At 48.2% G+C, this 21,078-nt stretch overlaps 1 protein-coding gene and 1 long non-coding RNA gene across 2 annotated transcripts in view; one reads left to right on the top strand and one right to left on the bottom strand.

The window, feature by feature from the left end:
• Window positions 1-21,078, bottom strand: part of LOC135921280 (17-beta-hydroxysteroid dehydrogenase 13-like) — a 128,704-nt gene that overhangs the window by 9,758 nt on the left and 97,868 nt on the right. Inside the window, exons 2-3 of the mRNA XM_065455604.2 lie at window positions 7,572-7,811; window positions 5,907-6,013 (exon numbers count right to left, since the gene is read on the bottom strand). Of these exons, the coding sequence (XP_065311676.1) occupies window positions 5,907-6,013; window positions 7,572-7,811 (347 nt within the window). The remainder of the gene's footprint in view (window positions 1-5,906; window positions 6,014-7,571; window positions 7,812-21,078) is intronic.
• The window catches only part of LOC139060112 (uncharacterized), a 141,646-nt gene that overhangs the window by 102,812 nt on the left and 17,756 nt on the right, over window positions 1-21,078 (top strand). Inside the window, exon 3 of the long non-coding RNA XR_011514607.1 lies at window positions 2,185-2,307. This is a non-coding gene — a long non-coding RNA (uncharacterized lncRNA). The remainder of the gene's footprint in view (window positions 1-2,184; window positions 2,308-21,078) is intronic.

Below are 21,078 nucleotides of genomic sequence, written 5' to 3'. Positions count from 1 at the left end.
CGCGACTTCAAGGAAACTTCGCCACACTATAGCCTTTCAAAAGCGCAGCTTCAAGGAAACTTCGCCACACTATAGCCTTTCAAAAGTGCAGCTTCAAGGAAACTTCGCCACACTATAGCCTTTCAAAAGCGCAGGCAGCTTCAAGAAAACTTCCCCTTTAAAACATGGAAACCCGAGCTCGTGGGCAACAAATCACGACCGCAGGTGGAGCCGCATTCGTGATCCCATAAAACCACCGAGCGACGGAATTCCCGCTCCGCGAAGAGTGATAGTTTTTTACGCCGCCCGCGGCCTTTGCGGCTTGTGAGCCGGACACTGCCCAACTTTTCGCGCATTCTTCGCGCCGGAAGAAATACTAGCGGCGTAATAAGCTCGCGAAACCACGCGAACAAAGGAACGGCGTCCGTTTCGTGGGATTCCGGCAGACAGCAGCGATATTTCACATCGTTTTTCCGAAAAGGAGTAAAGGTCACTTCAGTTTGCTTTCTTTTATTTTTCCTTCGTCTTCGGAACGTGTATTTATCTTTTCAACGTGTATAAGTCCTTTACGCCCGACCTTGAGTCCATCGTAAACTACGGTTTCGCATGTCGAGAGTCATTAAAGCAAACGCACAAATTTGTGGGGCGCTTTTTATTTTTCTTCTTCCAAGTAAACGCGTAAGGAGACACGCTATAGGAGACGTTGGCGCTTCTTAAATCTCGTGCAATAATAGAGGGCTAGAATAAAGCGATATAGCTCGAGTCACTGAAGAGCAATGTCTATGTGTCGTAAGAAACGAACGGCAAGGACAAAAATAAGGCTAATAGAGGAAGCTGGCGCGTCGTAATACCCCCTAAACCCCGCTAAAAGAACGATAACAAAACAAGCCGCCCCTTTCTTAAGGAAGCCCGCGTACACCACATCCTGTTTATTCTATTCTTCGCCTGCCTGTGCAGTCAGGCGTGATTTCCTTACAGCGAAAGAACAATAATAGGGTGGTGTCCGAAACTTGGAGTCTATGACGTGTTTCCGGCTCTCAAACAGCTTGCGACGCACTTAGTCGGCAACAGTATAGCCTTCAAGATGTGTTTCTGATATCCAAAGAGAGCCTTCTCTGGGGCGTGGAGCCTTCTCTGGAACGTGCAGCCCAGCAATTGTTGGTTAGGGGTGTGCCAGGGTACCCGATGACACTTTGAGCGCTGAGCTGACCGACGCGCTGATCAGTGCGAAACTATCCTTGCATGCATGCGAGCGCAGCTGAGACGGCCGAACGGCATAACAACAACCACGCCTTCTTTTCAGCTCCGCGTGTGCATAGCGATTAGGAGTGCTGTGAAAAAAAAAAACACAGTTCTTGCAGCGCTTCGCGTTCGTGGCCCGTCTAAGTTGAAGAAAGGCTGAATCTTTCAGAGTTCTCTACTGACAACGGCTTCTTCTTCTTTTCGTATAGCTCGTTCTTCTTTGTTTTATCACATTTGATCGCGGTATTCAACAGACTAAAGGAAAGGTGGTTGAGGACCTATATTTCCGTTTGGCCAAGTTGGTGACATTGTGCAAGCCTAACAGTGCGAAAACACGGGAACAGGTAAACGTGTAACACACAGAGCCTATAGACACAGGGCTTGCGTCTACGTGTTTGTGTCTTCGTCTTATCGCTCTGTTTAGCTTGAACTGAAAGAAAGCGGTAGACATAGATGCTCGGAAAAAGAAAAAAATATATAACAAAAACAGAGCCGGAATATTTACGCGGGTAATTATACAGTCAAATTTTACGCTTGGAATGAACGAGCCGCAGCGCACCGCGATCCGTCGCACCGATATGCTTCTCTCCCTTCGCATGTGCGGCCTTCTATCACCGTCATAATTAGAGTCAGTATATCATTGCAGTCTAATTAGGCTCAGTGGAAACCAAACGTCCTCTAACAAAGCTTTACAAATACACTGACTTTGCGTCACCTCGACGAATTTATGACATTTCATTTCATCTTATTTGGGCCCATTTACAAGCAAATGGAGGGGGCCAAGGTAAAAGATGCTTATTGGCAGCTTGAGTGGGAATCACACCACATCACACCAGCTAATCCTCTTTCTCCATCTACAGCGTTTGTTATCTCCGCGGATTCCGCTATGTTATACTCTGATAGACTACCAGTTTATCTGTTCCGGGCAATGTCGTCAACTCGCGTTCTTTTCTTTTTCGTCAGGGACTTGCTGGGAGTCGTGCCAGGAGATCAGCTGGGACACGCCAGCAATTGTAGATTACCAAGGAACCGTGTACAAGATTTCCCGCAAGAACAGTCACGCTGCCTAAAGATCGCCGAAACGAGGTAATTTAGAAAACATCGCATATTATGACCTGCCCTAAGGCAACAGGATCGGATAAAGTGTGCTTTACTACCGGAACACTGGTCACTGTATTCGCATACTCGTATGTATGAGTGAAAAGTGCAGAGGTGCAGGTCAAGTTGGTGCAGCATTGTCAAAGATAAAATAGTAAAATACACAGTGCAGAAAATCTATACATGTTGTCTATGTATATGCGTCACGTCCGAAAATTTAAACTGGGACGCTGTGCTTCCGTTTGTCGCGTTCGTCTTTATGTTGACACACAATGGCCCCAAAATACTTCCAGTTAAGCCCTCTTTAACAGCCCGCCGAATTTAGGGGGTAAAAATGAAAAGTTACAACAGCCTATAAATATATGTAACTTGGCTGCCAAAAGTTCATGACCGGAAGCTTTCTGCCGTCATGACCAGACTGCTGCGCCGTAGCGTGGATCAAAGGGTTTACATTACTGCCACTCGAGCCACCACTGGTTTTTCACCGTTTCTCCTACTGTAACCTTTCTGCACCGTCGATACAATTTTCCCCTACCAATCCGACCCTTCAAAATGTGTTCACGTGACTGAAGCAGCGCAGCATGCATGCTGAAGGTCGCCGACAGGCTGGCCCGCTGCCTTACTACGGTGGATCAGTCTCGCCAGAAGCATCGTCGTTGGTGGCCCTGAGAATCTTCTCTTCTCACTCATCGGTTTGGCTTCGGGTTTCGCCAGTAGCTCCCGGCCTTTCCTCCAAGCTGCTCCCCAGATATCATGGCCCTGCCTGCGCGGCGGCGCAAGGCTCTTCCCCAGGAACGTTGTTGCAGAGCCTGTCTCAGCGTATTCTGATCAGCGTCACCAGCGGTCGTGAGATTGTTCGCATAGATAGACTCAAGCCCTCTCCCTTGGCGTTTGGTTAGGTCGCCAGGATGAGGACTCCTTCTCCGGAGGACAAACGTAACGATGCAGAAGCGTCAGTCAGGCGCATCGGAACCGCTTCGTACGGGGCCGGTTAGCGCTGCGTATACAGGGCTGAACGACGTATCCGATCCTTCCTGTTTCGCCTGCTGTGAGTGCACACCTCTTCGTACGAAACATCACGACAGCCGCTGGAACAGCACAGTTGCACCGTGCATTAACTTTAAGAGTTCCGGCTACCACTTCCTACAGATATATGCCACTACTTTTTCAGTAGAAACCATCCAAGGCCCTGTTACACATTAGTTATAACCTAGCTTTAATATTTCGCCTGCCTCTACTATTTCATCGGACATATACATCAGCACCAAAAGATCGTGAGCGGTTATTTTATTTTCGAAATTTGCGCACGTCCAGTTTACGCTGAAACAAGTATTATAAAGCATCTACCTGTGTTCCCTCCGCTGCTTCTACAAACATGTATGACGTGTTTCTTTCGTGTATTTTGCTAATGTGTCCTTATACGGTCTCTGAAACTTCGTTTTTTTTTCTTTGTTCTTCTTTCCCCACAATTTTGGCGAGTGGAAGCCTCAGTTACCGCAACGTGCATTTATTTCGCTCGCCAGCCGGGTTTCCGCTCGTCTATGGACAACGCTGACAGTTACTTCTTTATTAATTAATTAATTAATTAATTAATTAATTAATTAATTTGAGTACCTTAAGGGCCCGTCAGTGCATTACATAGGGGGTGGGGACGAAAAAGTTCAAGCCTAAGTGGAATGTGTACAATGGAAATAATATATGGGGGCATTAGGAACAATAAAAATATTAAATATACAATATGAAACGTCGAGCATGAGGATTTGTCTAAGTTAGCATCATATATTAAAGCTCAACCTTAATCCAGCTTGTTCTAATTCGTACCAACTTTAATCCACCTTAATGTAATTTTGGAAGTGGGCCAGATGTATCTTTTGGCTGCGGGCAACGGCGTCCGTCCGACGCCGTGGCCCGCCATGGCCAGATTTTTCCGCTTCACGGGGCATATAACGCTTTCGCATTAGTAATAATAACAATAATAAAAAAGAATGATTAGGCACTACGCACGAGACTTGTCACTTCCCAACTTGGTCGTATCTAACAAGAGGTTTAACGCTATCGCGCTGTGGACGGACTGACCGGGGGTGGGGGGTGCACCGTGTTTTTCTTACGTGGTCATGGCTATAAGTTTGTAGGAAAAAAAAAAGAAAAGCAAGAAAACTGAGCGACGCCCAGCTGTGGTGACGATCGGCGTTGCGAAACACCAGCGACTGAGAGAGGCGTCAGCGCGAGAGAGCCGTTCCTGTTATGAAAATGCGTGCATTTACGCGCCGCAATTTGCAGTCCGCGAGGTAGCGATGCCACCAATCCCGGCCGTCAACCCCAGAGCCGCCACGACGGGCGCCCCACAGCCCACCTGCTTGCACCCCGAGGGACAACAATGCGCCAGAAAGCCGCTGTTTTTCAGCGACCGCGTAGCCAATTAGCGTAAGTGTATCCGCTGGCCCAACACATACACACTACAGCGGCCCGCCTCTGGCGTCCGCTATCCGATCAAACCGCGTCAGCCGCAGTTTTGACGAGAGACAGGATCCACAGACAGAGCGGAGTTTTCGAATCGCGCTGTTTTTTTTTTTTTCGAGTGCCGAAAACGCGGGCGAGCGAACGCGAATAAAAGCGCGCTCGAAGGAGAGCGAATTGGGTGTTATGAGCCCGCGGTTACGTTTGGTAAACGAGTTTTCTTTTAAAGAGACTAACGCAGGCTGATCGATTTGTTTTCGTAGCGGAACGCTTTGAACTTCGCTGCCGATAACCACGAACTGTACACGCAAGCTTGCCCGCGTGAGCTAATTAGGATACCTCACCTTACTTTTAAATATCGCAGAGCAAGTTTAGTTACGTAGCTGGTTGATTTAATTAGGCGCGGGCAACGCTGTTTCGCCGCGCGCACTGATTCTATGAGGCGTGCAGATCCTGTGCGCAGGGGTAAGTCAATTACCTCGCTTCAAAGTATTTCTTTTCCTTCCTTGAATGCTCATAACCCCATATATAAGCGATGCTGTTGTCTGTCGACATGTTCACTTAGTCTAAATTAGGTTTCTCATTACTACGGATCGATGAAAGGAAGTCAGAGAAGCCGTCACAGCGCTGCCGTCGCTCACGAGGCAGCTTCGGGATGTAAAGGTGTTTTAAGTGACCGCAATTGCTTTTCAAGTCTAATAAGGGCGCAAGAGTCAAATACTAAAGCGAGAGCGCGAAGATTCGCGGGTTCGTCGCTAACCTTCGCTGGTTCGTCACTACGAGTGGAACAGAATACGTGTGTTTAAGAATGTGCTGAACTATTCTCACCATGCGGGCGAAATAACCGCGTACACTCTGTTTTGCTGCTCGGAAGCTGGCGTTGTAAAATTGGAATTACTTATTTTATGCACTGGTCTTCATCCAGAAAGCCATACACGCGAGAAAAGGAAAGACGTTACACGAACAACGCTCAGTCTAGTCAACTAACTATTAGCCATCACTGTAGCTGTATCAACTGATGTGCCGTTAACTATACAGTACACGTGGTGCGATGGTGTGCGGTGCTAATGAGCTTCGAAGGCGACGCACGGACAGTGCTAACGCGCGGCGTCGCGCGGATGCAGACGCACCAGTAGTCAGTCATGAAGGGCGATCCCAGGAGGCCAGCCACGGATGCGATGCACACGATGTGGCCGCTTCCTCTGTCCTTCATGGATGGCAGAAAGTACTTGACCATCTGAAAGGAAGCAGGGAAGCCATGTAAGACTGCAGCGGAATAGCCAACTCTTCGACCGGTCTCGATCAAAACGAACAACAACAACAAGCACTAGAACTCGATTCCCGTATTTTCGAAAGCCGCTAATGAGACCCGCGGCCAGGACGAGGTGCGTCCGAGCGTCTTTCTATTCAGCGGTCTGATGTCATGGCCTCCGCACAGAGTTCCCTAAAAAAGTCGCTGGAAGCAATTTGGCGCTCAGCTCTTTCAGCTGTCATGGTAATGACGAGTAGTACACGGATTTGTCCAATCTTTGTGCTTGTGGCTTCGGAGGTTCTTGCGTCGTTATTTAAAAAGCCATACTTTTCTAAATTTCCAAGCAATCGTAGGTTTCTAAACACAGCGAGGCAACGTCTCTGCGATCGCGCAACATCACTGCGCATTGTTGCACTTGTAATACAATATGCTATGAAAGGGAAAATGTTTATCCACCCGAATCTAGCACGAAGCTACTAAGGAAACCCATACAGAAAGAAAACTTCGCAGTTGAAGAAAATGTCGTCCCGGTCCGGGATTCAAATCCAGGACCAACGCCTTTCCGAAGCGGTCGCGCTTCGCTGCGCGAAGGGGAATTAATGGACAAATCGAAGCACAGGGTCACTAAATATGGCAAATAAGTTCTACAGAATTCTGCAAGGTGGGTGAAGTGTCATGAACGGGATAAATTCTCCTCCACCCGAATGTAACACGACGCTACGAAGAAAACCCAATCTTCCTTTTCGTGATACTTCCTCCAGCGTGCGGGTTTCCGTAGAACTGATTTGCCCGATGCAATACGTTGTTCCAAATAATTAATTTGCAAACTCACGAAGGCGTTTGAAATCAGGACGAAATTTAGGCAAATCAGTGTAACGCTACCCATGACGCCCGTGCTGGATTAACCGCCGTACCTGTAGCTTCGTTAGACACTATAATGGAAGGGTTGCCTCTAGTATTGTTTGTTGGAAATGCTGTGTCTTTTGTGAAGCGTTGTGTTGACATCTAGCGAGCGTGGTGCAACTCATAGCCGCGGCCAAGGGCTTCCAAGGTCTCTGCTCAAGTACAATCTAGTTATTTGCGATGCCCCGCGCCCGAAATTTCGGAGCCGATGCCCGCAGTTATCGGTATGTACACTTGCTCGGCCTTTTACGAGCTACGGGACTGGCTTCGCGGCAGAATGCTCGTCCTCGTACGTAGCGTGTCCAGGTTCGAGTCGTGGGTGCCCTAATAGTTTCGACAGCTGTGTCCTTTGAGCAATTTCCGTTCGTTTCCCGTCACTAAGGACTCTCAATAGTCGGCACTGATTAGGATATCCACAGCGTGCCGAATACTAATGTTAAAGCGTTAAAAAAAAAAGAAAGAGAGAGAGAGAGAGAGAGAGAGAGAGAGAGAGAGAGAGAGAGAGAGAGATGTGATGTGATGTGATGTGATGTGAATCCACGGCGGATGGAAGGTATAGGAACGTAGTGTGTTCTTATAGCGTGCTGAAAGGGGTGAGAGAGAAGAAAAAAAGAAAGGAAGAGAGGAAAAGCTCGCTCACCCAGAACTGCGAGAGCGTGTTGACGTCGAAGGTCCTGCGGATGTCGCTGTGCTTGAGCGTCAGTAGTCCCTTGCACATGGCGATGCCTGCGTTGTTGACGAGCACGTCGACGGGCCCGACGGTCTTGAGGATCTGGTCGCCCACGGCCTCCACCTGCTGCTCGGAGGTGACGTCGCACTGGAACGCGTGCGCCTCGTGCCCCAGCTGCCGGAGCTCCTCGCACACCGCGTCGTTGTTCTCCTGCGAGGACCCGAGAGTTTGAACCGCGGCTTAGAAAGGACCGTCTTTTTCTTTTGTTTAAGGCGGAGCAGAGCTGAGAATCGTTCAAGGTGGTTTGCCGTTTAATGCAAGGGCCTTCCCTGAGTAGCTCAGCGAGGCCTTAGTCACAACCGTACGAAACCGACTGGTAACGAAGCCAAGGAAAGCATAGCGGGAAGTTATTTGCTGCTTTAATTGAAATATAGAAAAGCTTAGGCACAGAGAAATGCAAGATGACAAAAAAAACAACAACTTGCCGCCGGTGGGATTTGAACCCACCACATGCTCGCCATTGCAGGTGGGATGTCGTTACCAATTGAGCTACGACGGCAGCTGTTCTCGCTTTCACATTCTTCGGCATCTGTGTGTGCGTACAAGACCTGACCCTGAGAAGTTTAGCCAGCGACACTCAAAGTCATGGCGGTGGAAGTGGCGCATCCTATGGACCGCGGGCGTCACGTAGTACGTGAACTTTAGGAGAAAGCTGCCGGCCGATAAACTTGCGTGTGCTGCCCGAAAGCACCAAACCTGCCGGATTCTAGAACTTCGCTTTGTAGTGGATGAGAAGAAGGGGGACCCACGCACCCTATTTTTTTTTATTAGCCACGGCAATATGAAGCCAACAGATAACGAAGTCAAGAAATGCATAGGAGAAATTATCTGTTGTCTGCATTGCAACCTTGTCAGGTGTGCTTCCTCGTCCTTAGTCTGGTTTAAATGTGCGGAAAAATCAAGGATGAAGGCTTATTGAAAACGCCCGGGGCACAAGGACGTTAAAGACGGCGATTAAAACTCGATTTTAAACACTCGCCACTTATCACAACGTGAAACTTTCAGGCGTCTGGAAGTCTTTGCCGCGCGACACTGACGCCTTAGGTGAAGCTGTCAACTCAACAACAGACATTTACACCCCAAACGTTTGGAAACTGGCCTCAGTCTGTTCTTGAGCGTTGTGTAGCCGCATGAAACTACGTTTATGGTTACGACGATTTCTTCTGCGAAAATTTTGTCCTGGACGTAAAACGTATCTCAAGAAGAACGGCTGCCAGGCTATCCCGCAAGACGTATATAGAAACACGGAGGGGTTTCGAAAGCAGCTCGTGCAACGGCCGCTGAAGGAAAAACAAGAAAGGTGGAAGTACATTACGATCAAAAGGAACTATCCGCTGACGAACCGCATTCTTGCTTGTTAGTTTTTCTTCTATCTAAGCGGGCGAAATGGATGGCAGGATGTAGATCAGCGGCTCTCACTCATTTCTACATGTATTGCCGAAAGGGGCCCGCAATCACGTTACGAGGTAACGCAATCAACAAAGTATCTCTCTTGCGTCGTATCCGTCACATCCAATTGCCTCTAACGTAATTTCATGAATGACAGCTCGGGATGACAGCGCATCGGAGCCTCGCCGAACGAAGCACAGCATGCAGGGAGCGAGACAAGGTGCAGGGACACGCAGCGTTCACTGTCAGACCGGCGCACACAGGCCACATTTCATAGCCGTAGCGTGGCCACTTCGCACACCTATATGCATAGAAGGTTATCTGCTGCGTATTTGCGGCACGGCGCGTGAGGTTTGTACGCGTCCATGTTACGTCACGCGGTAACCCAAGCTATCATGGGGGCCCAAGGCAAACGTGCTTCAGCTGTATTGGCTTCCGTCGGAGACCGCATGAAACATGTGCGTTTAGGCCGGGATCACAATGTCGCGCACACCTTGGATATAGACGCGCTGATGCCGTGAAATGTCGTGTCTAAAATCCGTCGGGAACGCTATTCCCGGTGTGGTTACTGCATTACGCGACAAGCAAGCTTCGCAATTTTTTTCAGCTGCGTGCCAGTGTCCATCGGTGTGCCACTCGGTTCCCATTTCCTTCCATCATTTAGCGTCACTCCGTATGCAAGCAGCAAAATGAAGCAGTTTGCTGCTTAACCGAGCAAACTGACGGACTACGTGGTAACAGGACGGAAGTTAGGACGGAAGTTAAGACGCTGCTAGTCCTAAAAAAATGGTTGCGGCCTCAGCCGATCACTTTAGAGCGCGTGAGATCGTGCGTGTAGCTCTCCGTTGACGGCTGTGGCCGGGGTTGCCGTGGCGACGGCATTGGGCGCACCGCTCATAACGCGTCTGTCCACACACAACAGGGTTCAACGTTCTAAGTCAACACAGAGTCGACGAGCGACGTTGTTGCCGCCGTAATGGAAAGCTGTGTATTGATTTTTTTTTTACAGCCTCTAGTACTTCAACGTGCACTCAAACTTCAGTGCGTGAAAGTTATCTCGTACTTCGGCCCCAGGAGAACGCGGCTGTTGTGATCGGGAGTCGAACACGCGACTTCGTAGCAGCGAAAGTGCGTCGTAGTCGTTGAGGTTTGCGGGACAAAAGCGGCGAATTTAGCGGCGAAACGCACAGAGCGCCGGGCTCTCGTAGGAACCAGCGCAACGTCTAAGTAACCGGGCTTATCGTCTCCCAGGGAATGGAGCGAGAGACAGAGCGAGGGAGAAAGAAAAAAAAGCAAAAAAAGGCAAAAGATCGCTGGTTTGTATCACAACCCCAACCTCGGCCCCTCTCCTACTCGACAGCCAATTAAGCGCATGCTACAACGACAGCCGACCAGAACACGTTGGGCAGGCTTCGCCACATCACTCGGGGGACCAAAAATCGCCGCAGACAGGATGACCAGAAAGGAGCACACATAGGGAGTGGAAGAGAGAGACGGCGAGGGGGGGGGGGGGGGGAGGCTTCTACCAAAACAGCCCACTAGGCAGTCATTTACCGCGCACGCTCGTTTACGCTCGCGACGCTGCTTTGGTGTATCGCGTGCATACGGTGCGCGAGAAGCGCGCGACGGAGCTTTCGGCCGCTCCAGTTCTTTATGGGCGCCCTGGGAGACAGAGCGCTGCTATACGCACGGCTCTGGGGAGAACCGCAAATGACGCTGCAGCCCGTAAACATGGACGCGCGCCCACGACCCCCCCCCCTACGCTTCCTGGAACCGATGGCCTTTCTGTACACGTCGTTGTTGTCGTGTCTACTTAAGCGTCCCCTCGGCGTAAATTAAAAATGAAGTGCTCCGCGAAAGCTCAATCCACCGAGTACTGTTGTCACGCGTCTGTGTAGTCATCGTGCCATTTGTCTTTTGTTTTCTCTTTCTTTTTATTTTTTTTTTTGCCCAGAAGCAGTGCATACACACGTGCGCGCACGCACACATGTGCACGCGTGCGTACAGACACGTGCAAAAAAAGCTTTTCTTTTTCGACTTCCCTCTCCCCCGTTAAATGACTACAATGTAACGCAACAGTGCTTTGTCCCTGCTTTGTCCGCCACTATATGACCTGAGAGGAAATCGAATTTCACGCTGTATATGGCGCTCGTCGAATTCGTCGAATAGAATAAATAATAATAAAGAAATACTAAATCAAATAAACCAGTGAGGCGGTGCTAACAACCACTCATTAACACGGCGCAACATGCCGCAACAGGCGAAATGTCGCATCGGCGTTTATACAAAAGAAAACTAAAGGTGCTTAATAGGCGAAGACAAAAAAAGGAAGGAAGTCGATCCGTATCTGCAAACACGGGCATGTCAGTAGCTGAGCCGCTCTCAGGCACCTTTCGGAATTGTTTACTTTTCTATTTCTTTCAACCAGCTGAAGCAGTGGCGCACGCATAAATATCGAGCGGCAGAGAGCGTAGAAGTCGGCTGCAGCAGCAACGTACGCACAAATAGAGGAACAACAGCCAATGTTGCTAGAGGAAAGAATAAGGAGGAAGAAGAACGAAAGGCAAGGAGCTGCGAAGCCGTCTCCTTTCAGTTTATGCTTATTGATTTGCGGAGAATAAGCTGGCTTAGTATCTGTTCAGAGGAGAAGAAATAAGTAAGAGAAGAAGAAAAAAGAAAGAGGAGAGGCTGAGAAGTTTTTCATTTCACATTTTATCCATCTCCCCGTTTTTCGCCTAGCCAACATCAGTCTTTTTTTTTTTTCCCTCTTCGACGCTCCCTCGGGGGAAGCGATCCGCGTACGCTCCTTTTGGCAACGAGTCAACGGCACGCCACTGGCTGGTCTAAAAAAAAGAAAAAAAGAACGAAGAAAGAAAGAAAGAAAGAAAGAAAGAAAGAAAAGAAAGGAAACCAACTCATCCCACTTGAAGCAAGACGGAACGACGTCGGCGACCGCTAAACGCGCATTTCAGCTGACAACTCGGGCTTAGCGTCTTGAAGAAGAACACGGTGCTGGTCCTAGTCGGTGCGTTAACGGTAAACACCTATACATAATTAGGCAGAAGAGACGACCACAAGATATACACACATATCCGCTGTTTCAGCGAACACTTTCAAATTTTTTAAAGGTTGCCTGTGTCAGGTAGCACTGTTCTAGTTCACGAGCTCGTCTACTCGAAGAGCCGGACATTACTTGCACAAAAAGCTGAAATGCATAATGGACTGATAACCAAAAAGTCACCAATTATGTTTTTCACTAATTACCTTATGGCCCATATTGCAATTTACAAATTCTAGCTCGGAGTTCGTAATGCGAATTCTCAGGATGACTCCAGTTTTGAGGCATTAATTCCCGAACTTTGCGGAGAATGCATTGGCGTTTCTGTTACTTTTGTGCTTCAGTGCATAAAATGACGTTTTGTTCATAAAGTAACTGGAACGCCAGTGCATTTCTCCTCAAAGTTCGGGAATTAGTATTTCAAACTGGCGTCATCCCGAGAATTCGTTCCAAGTGAATCCACCCTGTGAACTGTCAAATCTGATCTGTCAAAGAGGCTGACAAAAAGGCACGAATGCCTGACTGAGTATCAGTCCCCTTTCCCGACCCGCTCCCAGAGCACAAAACACTCAAGCACACCTGGTAAGCATGGTACACGAAGTGGATACATACGCAAAAAAGTGAAATCTACATGAAATACGTAACAGTAATATTGAATGCGATTTGTGTACAAAAGAATGAACAGTCATACCATGTGTGTTCCATTTGCGCTCCTCTTTGTACAAAAAATGAGCAAAAGTCACGTCTCGTGACTGCGCCTACGAGAAACCGACAGCAGTTCGACGCTGCGGTGCGTATGTAATACTCGACACGATTTCGCAAGTTCGTTCATGTTTAGAGTGACTATACGCCGACGACGTTTAGGGGCGATATTGGCACTTCGTAAATGAATCAATTACTCCTGAATGACGAGTGCGGGACGCGGCATGTCAAAAACGTATATACGACACGTACCTTCCAAATTTCAAGTTTTGTGCACCATGCAGTTCCTTGATCGAGGTTCGGGAGGCGCTAGTTTAAACTAAGTCATAAAAAAGAAGAATGTAGTATTTTGCGATACTACCTTTAACGCTGGAGAGTTAAAGCGATTAGGTGAAGCAGTAGGGTAATGTTGCAACATAATTTGTCTCTTGGTTCGAGCCCTACAAGTGCCGATACATTTTTTTTGTATTTTACGATGGTAAAATAAAGGAAGTCAGATAATGTCAGGGACAGATAGCCGCTCAAATTCAGCAAAGAGGGAGAGGGCACGCAATCACATGCTGTCGCATCTAAAAAGGTTGGTTAAAAAGTTTTGGCGGGCATTTAGGCAATTGAATTCGTACAGGCCGCTGTCGGCAACAAACACGCACGTGCCTCACAAGAATCGTGACAAGAAAATCAGCAAAATATGGCACTTGAACCTTACTAAAACTGATAAGCACTATCAGTAAACCATCAACTACAGGACTAATCAACAGCAACAAGAAGCTATATGCATATTACTAGTAAATTCCCGCGACCCGATGCTCTGCACAAGAAAGGCCATAGTAGCAAAGTGCGCAGCTAGTGATACCAACGGTTCCACCAAAAATTAAGAAATATATATATTTAAATAATAAAAAAGAGGGGGCGGAGGGTGGGGTACGTTTACGCTTTGTCATGGTGAGTATGTAAAAAAAAATTACATGAGTAAAAAATTACTTAGTATAGTAATCATATTTTATTAAATGGTGCGCTCAACTATGCAAGCCGGAAATAAGCTCTCTCTTGCGCACCAAATCCACAACTACGCGCTTTGCGTGGTTTCCTTTAAATCAGAGTTTACAGGTATTAAACTCAGCGTAGGAAAAATATGGTTGTGGGAATAATATAAATTTTATTTTGTTAATTAGAGAAATAAAAAATGCGAATGTTTTTTTTACAAGCAAAGAAAGGAAAAAAAATGAAGAAAAGTGGTTGCACAATCATGCGCGAATAACCAGAAGGTATACACGCCTTTCAACAGCAAGACGCTGTTCACAGCTACAAAAGGAACAAGATACAGGCGGCCAGTAATTTCCCCATACTGCAATAACAGTACGCGCTCAGGTGTATCTTCCTGTGCACACAAACTGAGAAACTAATTTGAAGGCTCAGGGAAAGGAATTGCCTACCGCGAATAAAAGGTGCGGCCAAGCGCACCGTACATCGCAGGCATCGAAAGTTACCTTCACCCGCTGTGGTGGCCCGATGGGGCGGGATCAAATCCTGGCCGCGGAGACCGGTATTCAATCGAAGGCAAAATGAAAAAAGAAAAAGAAAACGCCGGTGCACAGTGTATTGGGTGCACGTTAAAGAGCCCCCGGTAGCGAAAAAAATAAAAAAATCCGGAGTTCCCACCTGCGGCGTGCCTCATAATCATATCGTGGTTTTGGGACGACATCATCATCAGCCTGGCTACGCCCACTGCAGGGCAAAGGCCTCTCCCATACTTCTCCAACTACTCCGGTCATGTACTAATTGTGGCCGTGCTGTCCCTGCAAACTTTTTTATCTCATCCGCCCACCTAACTTTCTGCCGCCCCCTGCTACGCTTCCCTTCCCTTGGAATCCAGTCCGTAACCCTTAATGACCATCGGTTATCTTCCCTCCTCATTACATGTCCTGCCCATGCCCATTTATTTTTCTTGATTTCAACTAAGATGCCATTAACTCGCGTTTGTTCCCTCACCCAATCTGCTCTTTTCTTACCCCTTAACGTTACACTTTAACGTCCTTTTGGGACGTAAGAAATAATAATAATAATAAAATTAATAATAATAATAATAATAATAATAAAATTAATAATAATAATAACAATAATAATAATAATAATAATAATAATAATAATAATAATAATAATAATTTTTAATATTATAATAAATCGACCTTCAAATAGCATTAGTCATGAAGATACATTGCGCCATTTCACGCCCCACATTGCCTCACCTCGCCCGTACACGCCTAAAGATCGCCGCCGGCACCGAGCAATGTGCGGAATTAATCTCCGCTAACCGTGGCTTCCTTTCGAAATTCCGCCCTCTCGCCGAATGCGTTGGCAGAAGAGCGCGCCGCGGTTTTCCCTCTGTGTTGCCGCAACGGCCGCGAGCGATTCGTACGCGACGATCTCCCTTGCGCAAACTGGGCGGTTCGTCTCCGAGCTCCGTTCGTTCCTCATTTCGACAAGGGGCAGAAAAACACCCGCCAATTTTACGAGCCGAAGGAGACAAAAGAAGAAGAAGGAGAAAAGGAAACACGGGAGACGGAGAGGAGCACAGTGGCACGCATCGAGATGGAAAAGTTAAAAGGAAAGCACCGAAGTCATAGTAGAACCGAAACCCCTCGAGGTTAAGAAATACCGCTGCGAAAGGCTTTCCTCTGCGAAAGAAAGAAAGGAAAAAAAATTGTGTGTCTGCGTTTGTGGAAAGAGAGAGAATGATCGAGAATAAACATGCAGCGAAGGCTAATAGATAGATAGATAGATACATAGATAGATAGATAGATAGAGAGAGAGAGAGAGAGAGAGATAATGCGGTTCGCGGCAGCGCTATGCTTCAACCTTGCTACTGCGGTGGCGATGATATTTTGTTTGCCTTTTCCCCCTCTCTCTCGTTCTCTGTGACGTGAGATTAAAAAAAAAGAAAAAGAAAACCTTTATCACTATACAAGCTGCCGTAACCAATAAACCAGCAAGCACATACATAGAACGTATATGTGCGTCGTACTTTAGACGTATGTATAAGACGTGTTTAGAGGTATTCTCGGCAGGTTTTCATAGCGGCGTCGCCGGCTTGAGATCTCTGGGTTGACTAAGCGTGATAGCTACGCTTCTTATTGGAAGTCGACACACGCGCCATAACTTATTCGCTTTGATCGGTTAGTGCCGTGTCTTTCCGCGGCGATTGTATCAGATTAGAGACTTTTAGCTTGTACGCTATTCCGGTAAACGGCAGCGGTTCGGGCGGATTACCGGATGGTCGAGGCGTAAACGTGAGCGGCCGGAGCGGTTAAGCCGCCTGTGTTGTAGAGCTCAACCAGACAAACGCATAGCTAAAACTGCACTAACTCACCATATCCTGCTTCGCCACTCGTGCAAATGTTTGGCAGCGGCGTAATTGTGAACACGATTACGCCACTGTCAAAAATTTACACCAGCAGCTAAGTAGAATATAGTAATTAGCTCTGTGTTTGTGTGGTTGAGCTTTGCGCCACCAGTTGGCGCCACCAATCTGGCCGCTCACGTTTACGCCCCCGCTAAACCGGAAAACCGCCCGCGCTTGCCCGAATACCGGACACGCTAAACGTCTCTATTGTCAAGGAAGCAGTGGACTCGACAAAATGACGGAATTTTTGCTGCCCTAGCTTGAAAGCATTGGTGTAAATGGAAGTTTTTACATCCTAAATAATAATAATAATGATAGTAACAAAAAACGCAAGAGTATCCTTCGCAATGTTGAAATCTAAATGATGCGATTATTTTTTCTAGTTAGCTATGTGTAGGTAGTGGTGACAGGCGCACGGTTTCGACGCCTGTGGCGGTTAATTCTCTTAGACAGCGAAAGCTTCGCATTAGAATTAATACCGTTTCTCTCTAGTGAAAAACAAAACTTCCCGAAGAAACCGGATGCGCTGTTCCCACTGGAAGGCGACGACGGTTCAATGCTCAGTTACGACGTACATATACTTCGAGCGAATAAAACATCTCCGTCGTAGCTGGTCAGCTCGTTGCGGCTATATGCCGTCAAAAAAAAAATCTTTAACTCATACACCTGCTTAAATTTTATCTGGTCATTCAGTCTCGGTGAACTTGGTCTTTAAAATTGTAATTTTTGTTTTGAATCCCATATTTTTTAAACTAGTATAATTCAATAGTCGCTATAAACACGCGGTATGCATGCTACTGACTCCTCAGCGTACAAGCGAGGCGTACACATTCGGTGGTCGCATTATACGTTATCAAAAAACCACAGGAAAGATGGCCAGTTTCAGAACTTAATCGCCGAGAAAGCTCGGCGCTGGGTCGATGCATACACCACCTGTGGCTTCGAGCGCGATGCACGGATTTAGCTAAGAGGAGCGCGAAATGGATTTCGCGGAGCGCGAAAAGAAAGAAAAAAAATGAAGAGAAGAGGAGAACAAATAATGCAGCCAAGCATTCGCCCCCCCCCCCCTTTTTTTTTTCTTTTATCGCCAGACCCGAGGGGCGGCGGCGTGGTCGCTATGCGAAAATTGCCGCGGGACGGCCCGCGATTGCGGGTCACCGAAATCAACGACAGAGAGGGAGGGAGGGAGGGAGGGAGGGAGGGAGGGAGGGAGAGAAATGAGAAACGAGGGTTCGGAGGGGTTTGCGGCAACTCAAGAGAAAGACGCTGACGCTGTGCCGTTTTTGTACCTTCGTACGACGCTCGCGGTGTGGCTTGGAAGAATGCGGCAGGCGTTCGCGTTGCCCAATCCGGTTTCGTTTTACGGCAGCCAGTGGGACCCGCTCGAGAGATGCGCAGACACCGAAGGAAGAGAACAACAACAAAAAAAAAAAGCGAGAACAAAAGAAAACGAAAGGAAAGTGGCGCTCATTGGAACAAGCGAACGAATCATCACAAATGCGCGCATGTCCTCGACACTGTGCCGTTTTGCAATTCCACATCGCGCGTCATATACTTGTACCGGAGTTTCGCACGTGGTTGAGTCATGGGGGCGAGTTTATTACGAGCGGACGCCCTTTTTCTATCCAAGCCCTTCTAACACCTCCCCTCTCGCTTTCTCTTTGCAAAATATGCGCATTCCGGAAGCAGTGAGGCGGATGCCAATGAGAAGGAAGTGGCGGGCCTTCGAAGCGCACCCTGTAGTTGTGCGGCCATCTCGAGCGATTTGAATCGCTCGCGCTAAGTTTGTACACTCGCCGAAGTGCTTACAGGCTCCCGGTGCTGAGCACGGAGGTCGCCTTCGGGTGGAGGCGAAATGCAAGAACGCTCGCTCGTAATCATACGCAAGTGTCCATCAAAGAACCCAAATTTGTCACCATTAAACGGGAGCCCGTCACCGTGACCAAATTTGCGGCATACGGGTTCGTCGATATACCATCACGCCAATGCGGTGAACGCAGCGCAACTTGCTCACAGACACCGCGGAGGAACAGCTGGCACCCAGATTATCACTTCCATGTTTGCGTATACCGCTTTTATTCTTTGTCCGTGCGCCTGTTACGCTGCACCGAGCGGTTTCGCCAAGGTACCCATATCGATCGTCTTGTGCACACGCTATAACATTCAGAAATCAGTCGGCTCAAATTACGTGCGCTATACATACGGTGCCATGCTTTCGGTCTTCCCTGCACCGAGTTATAAACTTATTTTCGTGGACGTTTTATCACGCGCCTGCTATACGGCGTCTCGAATTGTATCGGCCCTCGGTTGGTTTGTCCCGTACGCCTTCACGTATACGCTCGATGACGCTGTACAGTCGCTCGCGTGCGCCTCAGCGCGCCGTCACAGTGAAAGATGTTGCGGCTCTACGCGCGTATAATAATTTCGGTAGAGGTGTCCCACCCTGCGACGCGCAGTGCTTGCGAAAGTTTAGTCTAAAACTACATCGTCGCTTTCTACCCGGCTCGTTCAGCAGCGAGTCTCTCGGGATCCGCGCCTATAGCGAGTACGTTCGCCAACCGTGGCACAGATATTGATGACACTTCGTCGCGGAGGAAAGAAAAGTTATACAGGCCCTCAGAGTTAAGACTCCGAAGGGCTGCATTTTAGATCGAGCGCTAGTGATAACGCGCGCGAGCTTAATTTTATATTGTCTTCTTCTTGCCATTAAGTTATCGTGCTTCATGATAATCATCTCCAAGGAGGCCGCAGGCGGGAAGTCTTTCTTCTAGTATACCTAGATCTTTCGCTGCATCCCTGCGCGCCTCGCCCCATGGGAACGTGGTGTGCGAGCCAAGCCTGGCAGCTTGGAAGAATTGAACGCTCGAGGGAAGCGGTATAGGCTTGCGTACGTTTATATAGGTTGCGTCATCCTAGCGTCCGCCATAAATGTCCTATCACTCGTTGAAATAAGACACCTTCAGCCCGCTGCGAATATCGTTGCCGAGCCTACATGCTTTGCTGTAGAACGCTGTAACGCAAGTACATTCGCTCAATTTGCACGGAGGGCAACGTTGTTAGCCTCAAACTAACTTATAATTCGATGGCGCCGAAACGTGAGGCGTTGAAAACGGGTTTCCATCTGAACTTCTGCCGTAGCTTTGTGGTATCACAGAAAGCCCATTGTATCGTTTTTGTCACGCTGAGCGATGTCGAAAAAGGCTGCTTTAGACGAGTGAAATTTAACCAGATACACGTAGTATAGTTCCTGACACGCTGGGGCGGAATTTCAGTTGTGGACAGGTCAGCAAACTAATTGCTGAATATTGATTTACTATACTAATTTAGAAACAAAACGCTCCATATTTTTTTCTATGCGCGAGTGCGCTATCTATGACCAGAAATGAGGGTTATAAGGTTGTTCTGATTTTCTTTCACGTGGAATGACGTTTGGGTTTCGTAGGGTCAAGGCAGACTGCTTTCGTTCTGCAGATTGCACGTGTCTATGATATTTAGAAAATGAACGCCAAGAAAGACACAAACACGGAAAAGGACGGATGCGCAACGCACACATTGCATTGTGCCTTCTTCTCTGTACCTGCGCCTATGTATGTTTTTTATCCCCATTTTCTTTCTTAATCTAGAAGATTACCAGAAACATTAAACATTACCAGACACAGTAACTTCAAACATCGCTAAACTGTTGCCTGTAAACCTAGGGGGCATGCTAATAACTGTGAATTTGATGTCTGTGCAGCGATTTTGGATAGAATTTATAAGTACAAAAGCACGCTTCTATCATGCCACCGAAGCGAATCCGCGTTACACCGCGACCATCAGGCACACTGCAGCGTCCAACGTGCACAACACTGAAAGAGTATCCCAACAATGCCGTCTGATGGCCATCGTTAGAAGCGGGCATGCTCAAACATACTGAGCGGCGAGACCAGTGGGCCCACTAGGAAAACAACAAACAGAAGACGGCGACTACACACGGGACAACGGAGACGTCGTCCGTTTATGACGCGGCAGGAGTTTGCCCCAGTCTTCCTTAGTACTGCGTCGTCGACACCCGAAAAAAAGTGCTGCTGCTCGGCGACGCTTTGTGGGCCTACATCGCGACAGCGTGGGGACGGTATATATACGAAGCGAACCACCCTCGGGGAGATTGCGTGCTCTGGACGGTACACGGAGCGAAAACGACACTCATTCATCACGAACCTGACGACCTGGACGTGATACGGCGCGCGATTACACGTCTCCTTTCCCATCTCGCCGGTGAATAAGTGGGGAGTGGGTGGTTATACGTGCGGGTGACACATGGACGGAGCGTTAGCAAGGCGTGACGAGATTTAACGAGTGTATAGGTGTACAGTCTAGCGCGGGAGAGTGCGTGCAACGCGTCAGCATACATAGCGTGTCAGTAGAATGGTGGTGAACAGTGGGAATCTAAACAAAGAGGTTCACAGGAAGATGGACGCTCGATGTGATGAACACTGGTGCAACAAGAAACCTTGGCTCCGGCGACAATTGTTCTACCACTGTTCATCGGCGGACGGGGCGTGTGACGTTTGTTGCTGAGAGCAGAAGGAAATCCGTCGTCGAGTGCGTCGTAACTATTTTGCTGACGGCGGATATACCTGAAGTATTGTGCGACAGGGAAATCGGCAGTTTGTGGTCCAGAGCGGTCTCCCTTCAAAGGAGTGACCGAATGCGACGCTGCTTTACTTCCGCAATCTGGCGGGAACCGCCGTAGCTACCAGCTTGGCAAGACCGATGGAACGACCTCACTTGCTTTAATTGAAATGCAACAAACGCTGGCTCCAATCCTCGAAGCAGCTCTTGTCCGTGTACGAGGGCTGCGACCGCATTCGCAATTACGAGCCGGT

Source organism: Dermacentor albipictus, chromosome 5 (assembly GCF_038994185.2).
Source record: "Dermacentor albipictus isolate Rhodes 1998 colony chromosome 5, USDA_Dalb.pri_finalv2, whole genome shotgun sequence".
Lineage (NCBI taxonomy): Eukaryota > Metazoa > Arthropoda > Arachnida > Ixodida > Ixodidae > Dermacentor > Dermacentor albipictus.
This window is presented reverse-complemented; position numbering and strand designations above follow the sequence as displayed.